We start from the raw sequence: 18,840 nt of genomic DNA, 5'->3' as shown, positions 1-18,840 counted from the left end.
CAGAATTTTCCAGTTTATTGTGATCCACACAGTCAAAGGCTTTGGCTCGTCGCAGCCGCCTTTAATGTTCAAGTATCACCAAAAAATATCCATCCAGTACTTTGGGAAACTGGAGTATTGAATTCTAATTATTGTTGGATTGTCTCTTTTTTCCTTCAGTTCTGTTAGTTTTTCCTTAAGGTATTTTGGAGCTCTGATGCAAAGTGAATATATATTTTGAATTATTAGATTATTCTTGGTGGATTGACCCTTTTATCATTCTGAAATGCTCCCCTTTATTTTTAGTAGCCTTTTTTATTGTAATACATTTTTATATTGCAGTAGCCACTCTGCATGTTTTATGGTTATAAATCTGCTCTTCATCCTTTTCCTTTCACCCTGTTTGTGTTTTCAGCCTAAAGTGTGTCTCCTGTAGAGAACATATAGTTGAATCTTGTTTTTCATGTAGTCTAACACAACTATATATCTTTGATTGGGTTGTTTAATTCACTCACATTAAATGCTGTTGATATGTTTTGATTTATATCTACTGTTTAATTTTTTGTTTTCTATATATCGTGTCTTTTTGGTCTTTTAGACCTTATATTGCCATTTTTGGTTTTAAGTAGATATTTTTCTCTTGTGTTGATTTAATTCTAATGATTTTTAAAGTTATAATTACTGAGTTATTTTCTGGGGCTTACAGTATACACTGTTAATTTATCAGAATCTGCTTGAGATTCATTAGGACTAAATTTCAGTGAAATATAGAAGGTTTATGCCAATATAACCCCATTCCTTACCCTGCCCCTTTAATGTTATTACTGTTAAACATATGTCTGCATATGTTACAGATATATGTTACATACCAAGTGAGGTATTGTAAGAGTTAATACTTTCTGTAATAGGTTTTTTGAAGAATCCGGGAGGAGGGAGAATAACAAGCAGATGTTTTGTAGTTAGTTATATGAACTTTCTTTTGTCTTCTTTTTCTGTACTCGTTTCTTCCTTTCTTTTGAGTTATCATCTGGTATTATTGCCTTATTTCAGTACAGATCAGTACCTGTTGATCTCCTTTGTGCTGTCCTTGTCAAATACATTTCTGTATGTTTATGTGCCCAACAGTACAGTTAGATATATGTTGTTTCATACAATCGGTTTTTTTTGAAATAGGAACATTTTCACTTGATTGTCACATTGAATTTTAGTACTTTACTTTTTCCCCCTTTCCTTCTTCCTTCCTTTCTTTCGCCGTCAGGTCACCCGCGGCGTGCGGCTCTTTGGTTGCAGCACACAGACTCTCTAGTTGTGGCGAGAGGCTTGGTAGTTGCGGCACGCGGGCTTGGTCGCTCTGTGGTACGTGGGATCCTAGTTCCCGGACCAGGGATTGAACCTGTCTGTGTCCCCTGCATTGCAAGGTGAATTCCCAGTCATTAGCTCACCAGGGAAGACACTGAATTTTAGTATTTCTCTGTACAAGAGAAAAATAAACTGAATCATGGTCATGAGTTCAGGATTATATATGTTACATTTTGCCTTGTTATAATACAGTTGTGGCTTTATGATAAATATAAATTGGGGACATAGCTTGTAATCCAAAGCTAATTTGCATAACTCACGAGGGAAAAAAGCATTAAATGCATTTCTGAAATAAGTATTTTCATTTAATTCAGAATGTCAAGACAGCATTAGACATTGGCCTTGTGCTAAATAACCTTCTTGAAAGGTTTAAACACAGATAAAGAAAATGTTTTCCCTCTAATCTCAATCTTACATAAGAGAAAGAGATGAGGGGAAAAATGTAGACAATTTCTTTAGTGTATATGGCTAAGTACATCAGCCTCCTTAAACTGTAGTGTCCATTACTGACTTCATTAAAATGAACTGGGCAAATATCAAAAGTTATCCACTTTATAAACCAAAGACAGCAATTTTAGGGTTACGGTAAGTAAAAAAATTTTGAAACACTTGAAAAATGTTTGACATTAGAGAAATCATCTCTTCATTATAAGAAAGAAAGGCATAACAGAAAGTAAAAAACATTTAAACTGATTTTCAGTCCTCTTTGAACAAGAAAAATAGAAAATAATGATTGATTACCAAACTTTGTGCTTTAATCGAACTAATTAATTACAGTGATTTTAAATGGCAACTGCCCATCTGACTAGGTGGTGAGCTTGACAGTTTTGAATGTTTTTGTAATGAGTATTTTTTAAAACACAAAGACACTAAAATGATCTGGTCTTTCAGTGTTTATCTTAATGCATTCTGCATTTCTTTGCCAAGCTTGTAGTTAAGGATCTTGTTCCAATCAATCTTAGTGTGAGTAATTGGGAACCATTGATGAAAGTTGTGTCTGACATTGTCTGATAATTTTCACTGATGACAGTTTGATATTCATCCTTTTTAGCCTCTTCAATCTTTATAAATTCATTTGCTGTTTGCACCTCATTAGACACTGTTAGGGAATCTTGTATATCTTTATGACTCATAGCTGAACCTTAACATTTTCATAATAATGAACCTGAATTCAAGATGCCAGGCACCTGAGTAGTTGAAGGAATGATTGTAAACATCCACTCTGACCTCCAATGACCATTCCAAAAGTCTTTTGCTTGAAATTAATGGCTTTCTATGCATGCGATAACTGTTTGCTGTCCATCTATTTTTTTTAACCACATACAGTACTGACACAGAGTCGGACACGACTGAAGCGACTTAGCAGCAGCAGCAGCAGAGAGCCATTATTACTGAAGTTTGCCATGGTTCAGTTGCGTTTTCTGCTTCATACAGTGTTGGATCAGTTGTGTCCTTATTTTAAGTGATCAAGTTTTTTGGTTCCAAAAACTTTCCGTTTCCCAAGTTACCATGTTCTGTTTTTAATACCTGATTTTCAAAACCTTCAGTTTTACTGAGGTATGCCTGGGTTGCCCCTTCCCTCAGAAGAGTGTCATTGTTAAGCAATAACAGAACATCATTAAACACCTTGTTAAATTCTCCAGGAGGGGCATGAAGGATGAATTTTGCTGCTATGCATACCTTCTCATCAGACAACTGCTCCTCCAGATCTGCTGTTTTCCTTTCGGTGGCACACTAGGCTGCCCGTGTTGATGCTGGCAGTGACAGCCTGCCTTGCCCCTTTCCGCCTGGTCTTCCTTGCTGCACATCCTGCCAGTGAAGGCTTTTTAGATTGTCAAAGGGAAGAAAGGAGGAGAAATACGCAGTTACACTGTCTTTTGCAGTTAGCTGTGTAATTGCTTTAATTAATTCTCTGTTATTTTGTATAAATTTCAGTTACTCTCTAGTATCATCCTGAAGCATTTCCCTTAGTATTTCTTGTAAAAGAAATAAAGAAATTTTCCGTTTAGGTTTATCTGGGGATTGAAAATTTTTAAAAAGAATTTTAATTGTGATAAAATACACATAATATCTTAACCATCTTAACCATTTTAAAGTGTATAGTTTGATAATGTTAAATACATTAACCTTGTTGTACAACCAGTGTCCAGAACTCTTTTCATTTTGCAAAGCTGAAACTCTGCACCATAAACAACTCCCCGTTTCCCCTTATCTCAGCTCCTAGCAGCCACGTTTCTGCTTTGTGTTTCTGTGAATTTGATTACTCTAGATGCCTCTTTTAAGTGGAACCATATAGTATCTGTCCTTTGTGACTGGCTTATTTTCACTTTCATCCTCAGGATTCATCCATGTTGTAGTAGTGACCCAATTACCCTCCTTTTAAGTCTGAATAACATTGCACTCTATGTATGTACAACATTTTGTTTATCCCTTATCAGCTGATAAGACCCTTGGATTGCTTCTGCCTGTTGGCTGTTGTGAGTAGTGCTGCTGTGAGCATAGGTTTGCAAATATCTCTAGACCTTGCCTTCAGTTCTTTTGGATATATACGCAGAAGTGGGATTGCTAGAACATGGTGGTAGTTCTATTTTTAGTTTTCTGAGGAACCTCCCTACTGTTTTCCATAATAGTTGTACCATTTTATAGTTTCACCAACACTACACAAGGGTCCCAGTTTCTCCACATGTTTGCCAACATTTGTTATTTTTTTTCTTTCTCTTTTTCTTTTTTTTGATAGTAGCCATCCTGATGAGTGGGCTTCCCTCATAGCTCAGTTGGTAAAGAACCTGCCTGCAATGAAGGAGACCCTGGTTCGATTCCTGGGTCGGGAAGATCCGCTGGAGAAGGGATCGGCTACCCACTTCAGTACCCTTGGGCTTCCCTTGTGGCTCAGCTGGTAAAGAACCTGCCTGCAATGAGGGAGACCTGGGTTCAATCCCTGGATTGGGAAGAGTCCCTGGAGAAGAGAAAGGCTACCCACTCCAGTATACTGACCTGGAGAATTCCATGGATACAGTCCATGGGGTCACAAAGAGTTGGACACGACTGAGTGACTTTCACTTTCACTATCCTGATGAGTATGAGGTGATGTCTTATTGTTTTGATGAGTGATGTTGAACATCTTTCCCTGTACTTAGTGGCTATTTGTATATGTTTGGAGAAATGGCTCTGCAAGTTCTTTGCCTATTTGATAATAGGTTAATTAGGTGGTTTTTTGTTTTGTTTTTGAGTTTTACTGTTGCTGCTGCTGCTAAGTCGCTTCAGTTGTGTCTGACTCTGTGTGACCCCATAGACGGCAGCCCACCAGGCTCCCCCGTCCCTGAGATTCTCCAGGCAAGAACACTGGAGTGGGTTGCCATTTCCTTCTCCAATGCAGGAAAGTGAAAAGTGAAAGTGAAGTTGCTCAGTCGTGTCCGACTCTTAGCGACCCCATGGACTGCAGCCTATGAGGCTCCTCCATCCATGGGATTTTCCAGGCAAGAGTACTGGAGTGGGTTGCCATTGCCTGCTCCGTTTTGAGTTTTAAGAGTTCTTTATATATTATGGCTATTAATCCTGTATCAGATATGTGATTTTCAAACATTTTCCCCCATTTTGTGGTTTGCCTTTTTACTCTGTTGGTGGTGTCTTCTGATATACAGAATTTGACAATTTTCATGAAGTCCAGTTTGTCTATTGTTTCTTTTGTTGCTTGTGCCTTTGCTATCATATCCAAGAAATCATTGCCAAACCTACTGTTGTGCAACTTTTGCTCTGAATTTTCTTCTAAGAGTTTTATAGTTTTAGGTCTTTAAGTCTTTGATCTGGCTTCTAGAACACTAAAGGAATGCTGCTGCTAAGTCACTTTAGTCGTGTCCAACTCTGTGCAGCCCCGTAGACGGCAGCCTACCAGGCTCCTCCGTCCATGGGATTTTCCAGGCAGGAGTACTGGAGTGGGTTGCCGTTGCCTTCTCCGGTTTTGGACAATACTGTAGCATGAATTCAGACTGAAAACCTGAATCAGTACTGGCTTACTGTTCAGATTCTCAGGGAAGTTCTTTTTAACTCCCTCCACTCAGTGCCAAGGTTGAGAAGTGGAAGTTTCTTTTCTGTGGGAAAGTTTATTTCCCTTTTAATTTTATATTTGTTGAAAAGACCATCCTCTTCCCATTGAATGAACTTCATACTTTTATTGAAAATTATTTGACCATATATATGTGAGAATTTATTCTTGGGATCTCTTTGCTCTGGCTGATACTCCCAGTACTGTGTTGATTAGAAATGGCAAGAGTAGGCATTCTTGCATTGTCCCTGGTCTTAGAGGAAAAACTTTCAGTTTTACACTATTGAGTATGATATGAGTTAGTTGTGGGTCCTCATAAGTGGCCTAGGTCATGTTTGACTGTTTGCAACCCTTTGGACTGTATCCCACCAGGCTCCTCTGTCCATGGGAGTCTCCAGGCAAGAATACTGGAGTGGATTTATGCCCTCTTCCAGGGGATCTTCCCAATTTAGGGATTGAACCTGTGTCTCCTGCATTGCAGGCAGATTCTTTACCTACTAAGCCAGTCCATTCTGAAGGAGATCAGCCCTGAGATTTCTTTGGAAGGAATGATGCTGAAGCTGAAACTCCAGTACTTTGGCCATCTCATGCGAAGAGTTGACTCATTGGAAAAGACTCTGATGCTGGGAGGGATTGGGGGCAGGAGGAGAAGGGGACGACAGAGGATGAAATGGCTGGATGGCATCAGTGACTCGGTGGATGTGAGTCTCAGTGAACTCCGGGAGTTGGTGATGAACAGGGAGGCCTGGGGTGCTGCGATTCATGGGGTCGCAAAGAGTCGGACACGACTGAGCGACTGAACTGAACTAAAGCCACCTTTGGGAAGCCCCATTATATTGATTAGTTTCCTTCTGTTCCTCATTTGTTGAGTGCTTTTATCATGCAAGGGTATTGAATATTCAAGTGCTTTTTCTGTATCAGTAAAGATGATCAGTGGTTTTGTTCTTCATTCTGTCAATGTGAAGTATTGATTGCTTTTTATGAGTTGAATCATCCTTGCATTCCATGGTTAATCCCCACGTGATCATGGTGTATACTACTTTTAATGGGTTGTGAATTCTGTGTGCTAACATTTTTGAGGGTGATTGAAGCGATTTGGTCCTTGGCTTTTCTGAGTTGGCAAGCTTTTGATTACTGATTCAATCTCCTTGCTAGTTATACATTTCAGATTTTCTGTTTTTTCATTGTTCAGTCTTAGTAGGTTGTGTCTTTCTAGGGATTAATGTGTGTCCTGTGTGTTGGTGTGCAGTTGTTCATAATGTTCTCTTATGGTCCTTATTTTGTGGCATTGGTTGTAATATTCCCTCTTGTATTTCTGATTTTATTATTTGAGTCTTTTTTTTTCTTAGTCTAGCTAAGGGGTTATCAATGTTGTCAGTTTTCTGAAAAAATCACTTTTAGTTTCATGATTTTTTTCCCTTGTTGACCATTTCATTTATCTGTGCTCCAATTTTTGTTATTTTCAGCTTTAGGTTTTAGTTTTTCTTTTAGTTCCTTGAGGTGCAAGTTAGATTGTTACTTGAGATCTTACCTTTTTTTAAAGCATGCCATTTATAGCTTAAACTTCCTTCTTATTACTTCTTTAATTGCATGCATAAATTTTTTTGGTATTTTGCATTTTCATTTGTGTCAAGGTATTTTCTGATTTCCTTTATGACTTCTTGTTGTTTAAGAGAGTAGTGTTTAATTTCCACATATTGTAAAATTTCCAGTTTTTTCTTAGGCTGTTTATTTCTAGTTTCATTACATTGTGATTAGAAAAGGTACTGTGTATTAGTTCAGTCTTCTTGAATTTATTCAGACTAGTTTTATGGCTAGACATGTGTTCTGTCCTGAAGAATGTTTCATGTGTAATTGAGAAAATGTATTCTGCTGTTTATGGATTGAGTATTCTATATATATATCTGTTAGGTTTGATGGAGAAGGCAATGGCACCCCACTCCAGTACTCTTGCTTGGAGAATCCCATGGACGGAGGAGCCTGGTAGGCTACAGTCCATGGCGTCGCTAAGAGTCAGACATGACTGAGCGACTTCACTTTCACTTTTCACTTTCCTGCATTGGAGAAGGAAATGGCAACCCACTCCAGTGTTCTTGCCTGGAGAATCTCAGGGACAGGGAAGCCTGGTGGGCTGCCGTCTATGGGGTCTCATAGAGTCTGACACGACTGAGGCGACTTAGCAGCAGCAGGTTTGATTGGTCTATAGTGTTGTTCAATTTCTGTATTTTCTTATTCTTCTGACTGGTTCTATGCATTATTGAAAGAACATTATTCATTATTCATTATGTTGTGTATTTCTCCGTTCAGTTCTTCCAACATCTGTCTTATTAATTTAGGAGCTCTGAAGTTTGGTGCAGAAATACACTTTTCATATCTTCTTGGTGAATTGACCCTTTTATCATTATATGGCATACTTCTTTGTCTCTTGTAACAGTTTTTGACCGCTCCTGTGTTTTGGTTACTGTTGTATGAAATATCTTTTTTTAATCCTTTTAATTGATATGCATCCTTAGATCTAAAATGTTTCTTTGATAGGTAGTATGTAGTTGGAAGACCACTAAAGACCACAAACTTTTAATATTAAAAGCTAATCAGGGAAGGACTCTGAAACTGTTTATACCAGAAGGCATTTAACCTCAGATCAGAGTTGCTGATGACACCTGCTTAGTTTTAAAGCATTCATCTTAAGAATTCTCTTTCAAGTGTTTGGGTTATACCAATATCTGAGGCACCTGTGGGAAAACTGATCAGACATACGGGAATGTATTAGAAATTAATTTCCTTAATGAAGTCTATAAACCATTGGGTAGGTAATAAAAATAAGTTCTGGGAAATGTATTTTTTTAGTAAGAACTTTTCCAATGAACCCATTCACTGGAAGAAGAAGAAGGGAGCGACAGAGGATGAGATGGTTGGATGTCATCATGGACTCAATGGACATGAGTTTGAGCAAACTCTGGGAGATAGTGAAGGATAGGGAAGCGTGGCGTGCTGGAGTCCATGGGGTCACAAAGAGTCGGACACAACTGAGGGAATGAACAACAGTAAGAACTTTTAACATTTAATTTTAACTTTTAAGGTTTTTTTAGCTGATAAAAGTGAAAGTGTGTTCTTTTTTCTCACACACTGGGTTAGTTTGTCAAAGTGTTGGTTTCGTAATATTGTATCATTAGTGTTCTACAAATATCCTAGGGAATTGAACTTTTTTTTGTAAGCTAATATGAATCAGCTATTTTCAAAGGCAAGACCCTGTGCTGTACACCCAGCATTATTTAGTTGCAGTGAATAGCCATTATGAACATTCATTTTGGCATTCTTCGTTCCTGGAGGGCTCAAGGAATACTAACTGTGCCAAAACATTGGCTCTATTTTTATTTATTTAGGGATTTCAAATTGCCAAAATGAATTTGCAAAATGCCTTTCTTTGCTTTTTGTTCTTTATTCCTCAGAAAATGCCACTGAAGCAAGGTGGGTGTGCCCCATGGTGTTCTACCTTTTGAGAAAAACCTCATAAAAGAGTCTATACCATAGAAATCTCTTTAGTTATTGAATAGAATCTCTTTAGTTATTGAATAGATTTTTGAGTTAAGCTTGCCTTTCTCATCAAAAGCACATTGTTGTATGTGCTCTGTAAAAATGTTTTGTTAGTGTAGTAACTGTTTTAATTATGGGGGAAAAAATTACCTTATGATCTTGAGTTTCCTTCAGAGGTTCTTTGACATTTGTGGTTTTGTGAGCATGCATCTTTTCTTGACTCATAGCTGCCTGTTTTATTTTTATCAATCTCTTTTTTTATGGACATTATGTCTCTTTTTATTTTATTTTATTTTTTAACTTTACAATGTTGTATTGGTTTTGCCATATATCAACATGAATCCGCCACAGGTATACACGTGTTCCCCATCCTGAACCCTCCTCCTTCCTCCCTCCCTGTACATGTCTCTTTTTAAAAAGTCTCTTTAAGAGTCTGAGGTATTCTCATTTTGAAGTCTTTTGAAATACCTTTGAAAGTATAGTTTGTAATTTCATTTTTAGCAAGAGTGTTGCTTTGTTTTGTCCTTTGGTACATTCTTCTCTACCTGGTGTTCTTCTCTATTCTGGTTGTCTCCACCTTGCCCCTTGCATCTCCTTTAAAAGGAGGTTTTACATTGGAAGCTTTGGGTTCTTACACTCCAAGAATATTGGGGAAAATCTCAGTAACCCATCCTGAACCAGTAGGTGACTTGGTGTGACTGAAGTCATTTTTGTTTGATTGCCTCTGATCTTTTCCATGTGCACTGCTTCAGTTTTTATTGCCTTCTTTCACAAATAGGAGAGCCCTGCTTCAACCTCTGATTATGCAAAATGAGCCCAACTTTGTCCCCATTGTCCATGCTCTCGGATGATTTTAATTCCTGTTATTTGGGTTAATTTCTTAGATGTCTCAAATAGTAAGATTGTGAAATAGGTAACTTGCTTGTTTCTACTTGCTTCTTTTACTTCTACAAGTATGTGTGCGAAGTCACTTCAGTAGTGTCTGACTCTTTGCGAGCCTATGGACTGTAGCCCACCAGGCTCCCCTGTCCATGAGATTTTCCAGGCAAGAATAGCAGAGTGGGTTGCCATTACCTTCTCCAGGTACAAGCATAGGAGGTTAAAGAACTGGTGTGGTTTGTTGGAATATGTCAAGTCCTTACTGTGTAACCAAAATCACTATTTCCTAATTTTTTTTAATGAATTAATTAAAAAATAATTAAGTTTGGCTGCACTGCGTTCTGTGCATCAGCTTTCTCTAGTTGTGGTGAGTGGGGGCTACTGTATAGTTAGGTTGTGCAGGCTTCTCTTTGTGGTGGCTTCTCTTGCTGTAGAGCACAGGTGCTCTAGAGCTTGGGCTTGTAATTGTGGTGCATGGGCTTAGTTGCCCTCTGGCATGTGGGATCTCCTTGGACCAAGGATCAGACTCATGTCTCCTGTGTTGGCAGGTGGATTCTTAACTACTGCACCACCAGGGAGGTTGAAGATAATAAGTTGGACAGTGATTATGAAGTCTAAATGTTATATTTGTGAAAGTGCTTTATAAACTGACAAACATAATTTAAACATTAAATTTGTTTATTGTTTAGTCATAGGGATTGTGTTATTACTCTCTTTAAATCTGCCTTTGATTTTCAGGTTGTTCCATTGACCTGTCATCTGTGGCAACAGCCATTATATCAAAACAATAGTAGAACACAAATTTCTGATACTAACATGGCCTCTTTGGAAAATATAGCTCCGTGGGGTTCTGGCAATGATCAGGTATGTCTTCTGTAACTGGAAAACTTCCTTTTGATAAGCAGCATGAGAAATTCTGATTTAGCTATGAAGAGCAGAAAGAGGTGAATTAGTTTAATATTCTACTTTTCTAGTAGATCTTTGGTAGCCTTAATTATATAGAACAGCAGTTTACTTTTTTTTGGTCTCAGGATTCCTTTACATTTTTCAAAAGTGTTTTAAAGAGTTTTTGTTTATAAGGGTTGTCTATATCAATAACCTTAGATATGCAGATGACAGGCACCACACTTACGGCAGAAAGTCAAGAGGAACTAAAAAGCCTCTTGATGAAAGTGAAAGAGGAGAGTGAAAAAGTTGGCTTAAAGCTCAACATTCAGAAAACTAAGATCATGGCATCTGGTCCCATCACTTCATGGGAAATAGATGGGGAAACAGTGGCTGACTTTATTTTTTGGGGCTCCAAAATCACTGCAGATGGTGATTGCAGCCATGAAATTAAAAGACACTTACCCCTTGGAAGGAAAGTTATGACCAACCTAGACGGCATATTCAAAAGCAGAGACATTACTTTGCCAACAAAGGTTCGTCTAGTCAAGGCTATGGTTTTTCCAGTGGTCATGTATGGATGTGAGAGTTGGACTGTGAAGAAAGCTGAGCACCGAAGAATTGATGCTTCTGAACTGTGGTGTTGGAGAAGACTGTTGAGAGTCCCTTGGACTGCAAGGAGATCCAACCAGTCCATCCTAAAGGAGACCAGTCCTGGGTGTTCTTTGGAAGGAATGATGCTAAAGCTGAAACCCCAGTACTTTGGCCACCTCATGCGAAGAGTTGACTCATTGGAAAAGACCCTGATGCTGGGAGGGATTGGGGGCAAGAGGAGAAGGGGACGACAGAGGATGAGATGGCTGGATGGCATCACTGACTCGATGGACATGAGTTTGAGTGAACTCCGGGAGTTGGTGATGGACAGGGAGGCCTGGCATGCTGCAATTCATGGGGTCGCAGAGTTGGACACGACTGAGCGACTGAGCTGAACTGAACTGATGTCAAGTTATTAAAATTAAATCATTTTAAGAACATTTATTTAAAAATAACAAATCCATTATATATTAACATAAAAATATGTTTTAAAATGAAAAATTACTGTTTTCCAAAGCAAAAAAAATTGGTTGAAAGGATGGCATCGTTTTACATTTTTGCACATCTCTTTAATGTTAGCCTTACTAGAAGACAGTTGTTGTATTAGACAGGGTTCTCCAGAAAAATAGAACCAATAGGAGATAATACATGTGTATTTACAATAGTGTTAGTTGCTCAGTTGTGTCCAACTCTTTGCAACCCCTTAGACTGTAGCCCGCCAGGCTCCTCTGTCCATGGATTTCTTTAGGCAAGAGTATTGGAGTGGGTAGCCATTTTCTTCTCCAGGGGATCTTCCTGACCCAGGGATCAAACCAAGGCCTCCTGCATTGCAGTCAGATTCTATACCGTCTGAGCCACCAGGAAAACCCACATATATACAGTATGTATATATGTGTGTGTATATGTGTGTGTGTGTGTGTGTGTGTGTGTGTGTGTGTGTGTGTATATTTGTGTCTGTGTGTGTATTATAAGGAATTTGTTGCAGGAGTGGAGACCCCATCTATGGCCCAAAAGTGGGCTCTTGTCTAAACACTTGGATATTAATTATCCGGGGAGACACACATGCAGACAAAGCAAGAGATTTTGTTGGGGAAAACCCAGGTGGCGAGCAGGAGGGTAAGAGAACCCAAGAGAACTACTCTGCCATGAGACTTGCAGTCTCTGGATTTATGGTGATGGGGTTTAGTTTCTGGGTTGATCCTTCTGTCTCAGGGTCCTTCCTGGTGGTGTGTGCATAGCTCAGCCAAGAGAAGGATTCTGGGAGATTGGTAGGATGTTTGGGCTGGTGTCTCCTATCTCCTTTTGACCTTTCCCAAATTCTTTCTGATGGTGGTAGCTTGTTACTTCCACATTACTTACCATGGACTTCCTATTGTTAAGATAACTCATGCAAGTGGCTGGCCACTTGCCTGGTCATGGCGGGCAGTTTCAGTCCACATTTCCCTTAGCAGATTGGCTCATGTGATTATGGAGGCTGAGAAATTCCAAGTTCTATAATGTGGGGACCCAGGGGTGCTGATAGTTTAATTCCAGTCTGGACCTAGGAATTGACTGATGGTATATGTTCTAACCCAAGTCTAAAGGCTCAATGACAGGCCAGCGGATGGTATAAGTTCTGTGCCAAGTCTGATTCCAAAGGCAGAAGACTGATGTCCCAGCTTGAAGACCATCAGACAGAGAGAGCAAATTATCTTTTGTCTAGCCTTTTGTTCTATTCAGGCCTTTAGTGGATTAGGTGAGGCCTGCCCACATCAGGAAGGGCAGTCTGCTTTACTAAGTCTGTGGATCAAATGTTAATCTCATCCAGACATGCTCTCACAGTGCCCAGATTGTTTAACCAAATATCTGGGCACCCTGTGGCCCAGCCAAGTAACACATAAAATTAACTGTCATAACTAAACTTTCAGATTTGCTTTCTGCGTTTAGTCCATTGGGATATATTGTTTTGCTTAAATTATATGAAGAAAATCTAACCTTATATAGGTACATAGTTAGAAAATGGAGGCCCATGTCACTTCCCTGAAAGGATGTCAGTGACTCCTAGGGATCTTCAGACCAAATTTTGGGAACCACTAATCTAGAACATAGTAATAAACTTAGAGGAAATGGAAAAATTGTGAGCAGATAGGAAAAAGCTCATATATGTTTGTAGGAGGAAAAAAAATACAGTCTTACTCATAATGATTAAATATTTAAAGGTGATTATGTAATAACTTAGATATCAGATTTCTTCTGGTTCCTTCAGTTTTCTCTGAATTGCAGTTATTATCCATTGAATGCAAGATACAGAGGAAGGAGATTTACTGTCACCAAGCTCAAAGGGTTACGAGAAACCCTAACAAGAAAAAGCATAGTAATTGTGACCGTTAATGGAAGGGAGATTGTTATTTGTTGAATTGTGTCCCCTCAACTTATTTGAATTTTTGACTTCTGTTTGATATGTTGGAATATTTTGATTCTCATGTAGATCCGGGGCTTTAAATATACCTGTGTACTTAAAGATTGCAAATTTGTATCTCCAGCCTTTACTTCTCCTTCAAAATTTGTTTGTATTTATTTTATTGTCATCCCTCTTCATATCAATCAAAAATATTTAGAGGTTTGAGGGTCTTTTTATATTAATTAAAAGGATATAACACTCAGGATCATAGCAAAACAAGCTGAAAGAAAAGAATGGTCAACAGATTTTTTTAAAGTTTTATTTTATGATGGGAAATTATTGGAGTATGTTTGCATGAAGAGAGGAATTGTTCAGTAGGAAGGGAAAATATGTGAAGGAAAGTGGGAAATCACATATAGGAAAGAAATCATTAGAAAAAAATGGAATGAGATGGGAAAGCCATTGATAGGTAGAGGGAGAGACAGTTTAAGTCATAAAATGAAAATCTGGGTTAGGTAATAGGGCTGTAGATCTTGTGATAGGAAAATAAGGGAGCTCCATCTCCTGCTCTTTGCTTACTGAAGTGGGAAATGAGGTCATCAGTTGAAAATGAGGAAGGAGAGTTCAGTAGTTCTGAGCAAAGTATAAAGTAATCATTTTGGCCAGTCAGCTTGGCAGGAAATTATAGTAGAACTTCCAGGCAGGGCTGAGTGCCTTTGAGGTTTAATGTTATCAATCTAAAGCAAATATTGTATGTTAATGTATATATATGAAATCTAGAAAAACTGGTATAGGTGATCTTATTCATAGAGCAGAAATAGAGACACAGACATAGAGAACAAATATATGAATACCAAGGAAAAAGGGAGAGTGGTGGGATGAATTGGGGAATTGGGATTGACATGTATATACTATTGTTGCTAAAGTGAAGTCGCTCAGTCGCGTCCGACTCTTTGCGACCCTGTGGACTGTAGCCTCCCAGGCTCTTCCCTCCATGGGATTCTCCAGGCAAGAGTACTGGAGTGGGTTGCCATTTCCTTCTCCAGGGGATCTTCCCGACCCGGGGATTGGACCCAGGTCTCCCACATTGCAGGCAGACGCTTTAAGCTCTGAGCCAGCAGCTCATATTGTTGCTAAGTGTAAAATAAATAACTAATGAGAACCTACTGTGTAGCACAGGGAACTCTACTCAGTGCTCGGTGGAGACCTAAATAGGAAGAAAATCCAAAAAAAAGATATATGTATACATATTGCTGGTTCACTTTGTTGTACAGCAGAAACTAACACATTGTAAATCAACAGTTCACCCGTGCATATGTGCTCAGTCACGTCTGACTCCTTGTGACCCCTTGGACTGTAGCCCACCAGGCTCCTCTGGCCATGGGATTTCCCAGGTGATAAAACTGGAGTGGGTTGTCATTTCCTCCTCCAGGGATTGAACCTGCATCTTTTGTGTCTCCTGCAGTGGTAGGCGGGGTTTTTTTTTTTTTTTTTTTTTAACCTCTAGTGCCACCTGGGAAGCGAGATTTTTAAAATAAAAAAAATCAACTATACTCCAGTAAAAATTCATTTTAAAAAAATCTAAAGGAAATCCAGTCTGAATGTGTGTTTTCTTCAGCAGTGTGCTGTTGCTTGGATTAAGACAAGGAGAGGTTCAACTAGAACTCAACTTTTGCCAGGCAGATAGGATGGTAGGGGACAAGGGTAAGAAAGTCAGAAATGTTTGTGAAACAGTGTTTATAAAGATGACTCTGACACTCACAGTGTTCATGGGGTTCTCCTAGGCAAGAATACTGAAGTGGTTTGCCGTTCCCTTCTCCAGTGGACCACGTTTTGTCAGATGTCTCCACCATGACCCATCTGTCTTGGGTAGTTTAATTGAGTTAGACAAGGCTGTGGTCCATGCGATCAGTTTGGTTAGTTTTCTGTGATTGTGGTTTTCATTCCGTCTGCCCTTTGATGGATAAGGATAAGAGGCTTATGGAAGCTTCCTGATGGGAGAGACTGGGGGGGAAACTGGGTCTTGTTCTGATGGGCAGGGGGGCCTTGCTCAGTAAATCTTTAATCCAGTTTTCTGTTGATGGGGGGGACGCTATGCTCCCTCCCTGTTGTTTGACCCGAGACCAAACTATGGTGGAGGTGATGAAGATAACGGCGACCTCCTTCAAAAGGTGCGGGCACGCACAGCTGCACTCAGTGCCTCCGACCCTGCAGCAGCCACCGCAGACCCACGCCTCTACTGGACACTCCTGGACACTCATGAACAAGTCTGGGTCAGTCTCTTGTGGGGTCACTGTTCGGTGGTAACTGTGGCTCAGATCATGAACTTAGAATTGCAAAATTCAGACTTAAATTGAAGAAAGTAGGGAAAACCACTAGACCATTCAGGTATGACCTAAATCAAATCCCTTACCATTATACAGTGGAACTGACAAGTAGATTCAAGAGATTAGATCTCATAGAGTGCCTGAAGAACTATGGACGGATGGACAGAGGTTCATGACATTGTCCAGGAGGCAGTGGTCAAGACCATCCCCAAGAAAAAGAAGTGCAAAAGGCAAAATGGTTGTCTGAGGAGACCTTATAAATAGCTGAGGAAAGAAGAAAAGTGAAAGGCAAAGGAGAAAAGGAAAGATACACCTATTTGAATGCAGAGTTCTAAAGAATAGCAAGCACAGATAAGAAAGCCTGCCTCAGTGATCAGTGCAAAGAAATAGAGGAAAACAATAGAATGGGAAAGACTAGAGATCTCTTCAAGAAAAGTAGAGATACCAAGGGAACTTTTCATGCAAAGATGGGCTCAATAAAGGACAGAAATGGTATGGATCTAACAGAAGCAGAAGATATTAAGAAGAGGTGACAAGAATACACAGAAAAACTGTACAAAAAAGATCTTCATGACCCAGATAATCACGATGGTGTGATCACTCACACTCACCTAGAGCCAGACATCCTGGAATGTGAAGTCAAGTGGGCCATAGGAAGCATCACTACGAACAAAGCTAGTGGAGGTGATGGAATTTCAGTTGAGCTATTTCAAATCCTGAAAGATGATGCTGTGAAAGTGCTGCACTCAGTATGCCAGCACATTTGGAAAACTCAGCAGTGGCCCCAGGACTGGAAAAGGTCAGTTTTCATTCCAATCCCAAAGAAAGGCAATGCCAAAGAATGTTCAAACTACCACACAATTGCACTCATCTCACGTACTAGCAAAGTAATGCCCCAAATTCTCCAAGCGAGTTTTCAACAATACGTGAACCGTGAACTTCCAGATGTTCAAGCTGGTTTTAGAAAAGGCAGAGGAACCAGAGATCAAATTGCCAACATCCGCTGGATCATTGAAAAAGCAAGAGAGTTCCAGAAAAACATCTATTTCTGCTTTATTGACTATGCCAAAGCCTTTGACTGCGTGGGTCACAACAAACTATGGAAAATTCTGAAAGAGATGGGAATACCAGACCACCTTATCTGCCTCCTGAGTAATCTGTATGCAGGTCAAGAAGCAACAGTTAGAACTGGACATGCAATAACAGACTGGTTCCAAATCAGGAAAGGAGTACGTGAAAGCTGTATGTTGTCACCCTATTTATTTAACTTACATGCAGAGTACATCATGTGAAATGCTGGGCTGGAGGAAGCACAAGCTGGAATCAAGATTGTCAGGAGAAATATCAATAACCTCAGATATGCAGATGATACCACCCTTATGACAGAAGGGTGAAAAGAAGAACTAAAGAGCCTCTTGATGAAAGTGAAAGAGGAGAGTGAAAAAGTTAGTTTAAAGCTCAACATTCAGAAAACTAAGATCATGGCATCTGGTCCCATCACTTCATGGCAAATAGATGGGGAAACAGTGGCTGACTTTAATTTTGGGGGCTCCAGAATCACTGCAGATGGTGATTGCAGCTATGAAATTAAAAGACACTTACTCCTTGGAAGGAAAGTTATGACCAACCTAGACAGCATATTCAAAAGCAGAGACATTACTTTGCCAACAAAGGTCTGTCTAGTCAAGGCTATGGTTTTTCCAGTGGTCATGTATGGATGTGAGAGTTGAAGTATAAAGATGGGAAAGTAAAAAGTATAAAGATGTGAGAGTATAAAGAAAGCCGAGTGCCAAAGAATTGATGCTTTTGAACTGTGGTGTTGGAGAAGACTCTTGAGAGTCCCTTGGACTGCAAGGAGATCCAACCACTCCATCGTAAAGGAGATCAGTCCTGGGCATTCATTGGAAGGATTGATGTTGAAGCTGAAACTCTTAATACTTTGGCCACCCGATGTGAAGAGGTGACTCATTGGAAAATACCCTGATGCTGGGAAAGATTGAGGGTAGGAGGAGAAGGGGATGACAGAGGATGAGATGTTTGGAGGGCATCACCGACTCGATGGACATGGGTTTGGGTGAACTCTGGGAGTTGGTGATGGACAGGGAGGCCTGGCGTGCTGCAGTCCATGGGGTTGCAAAGAGTTGGACATGACTGAGCAACTGAACTGAACTGACAAACACTTGAGAGTGGTAAAGAGGAAAATGCAGTTAATAAGTGTTACTCAGTCATGTCCAACTCCCAGGCTCCTCTGTCCATGGAATTTTTCCAGGCAGAATACTGGTGTGGGTTGCCATTTGCTTCTCCAGGGGATCATCCTGACCTTGGGATTGAACCTGGCTCTCCTGCATTGCAGGCAGATTCTTTACCAACTGGGCTACCAGGGAAGTGTAAATGTGATAGGATAGTTGTCTTCATAAAGTAGCAAAATTATTGCAGTTTAGGAGCTGAGTGATCTGTGGAGGTCAGAGTATGGACAGGAGAACAAATGCATATATCTTTCATCTGTAGTGAAGAATAAACTATGGGACAAGGCTCAAACCCTGGTCAGAGGGGTTAAGAGATGAGTTGGGACCTGAAATTTTGTTGTAGTGAAAATCCCAAGATGATTGGAATTCCCTTGCTTTCAAACCTATTCACTGGCCCACTATTCCCTATTGAATTGAATACTTTCAAAAGAAAAAAAAAAAATCATTCTCACATTCCTTTTTATTTTTCAAGTATGAAAAATGTATAAAGCATGTTTCCAATAGCAATTTGATGTTACAGATTTGACTAATTTATCTGACATACATGGGATTGGTATATTTTGGAATGCCAAAGGTCTATTATCTGGTAAGCCATAGATGGATAGTGTTAATATT

The 18,840-nt window shown here is 39.6% G+C and overlaps 1 protein-coding gene and 1 pseudogene across 6 annotated transcripts in view; one reads left to right on the top strand and one right to left on the bottom strand.

Moving 5' to 3' along the window:
• Window positions 1-18,840, top strand: part of ALMS1 (ALMS1 centrosome and basal body associated protein) — a 189,094-nt gene that overhangs the window by 21,766 nt on the left and 148,488 nt on the right. For 5 of the 6 annotated variants that reach the window (XM_055539647.1, XM_055539645.1, XM_055539644.1 and 2 more), the window contains exon 2: window positions 10,532-10,657. The exons of the other annotated variant lie outside the window; for it this stretch is intronic. In XM_055539647.1, the coding sequence (XP_055395622.1) occupies window positions 10,532-10,657 (126 nt within the window). The remainder of the gene's footprint in view (window positions 1-10,531; window positions 10,658-18,840) is intronic. 6 annotated transcript variants of the gene reach the window in all.
• Window positions 2,233-9,139, bottom strand: LOC129622673 (F-actin-capping protein subunit alpha-2-like; annotated as a pseudogene).

This window comes from Bubalus kerabau, chromosome 11, assembly GCF_029407905.1.
Source record: "Bubalus kerabau isolate K-KA32 ecotype Philippines breed swamp buffalo chromosome 11, PCC_UOA_SB_1v2, whole genome shotgun sequence".
NCBI classification, from domain to species: Eukaryota; Metazoa; Chordata; class Mammalia; order Artiodactyla; family Bovidae; genus Bubalus; species Bubalus kerabau.
Note: the sequence above shows the minus strand (reverse complement) of the source record. Positions and strands in the feature narration are given on the sequence as shown.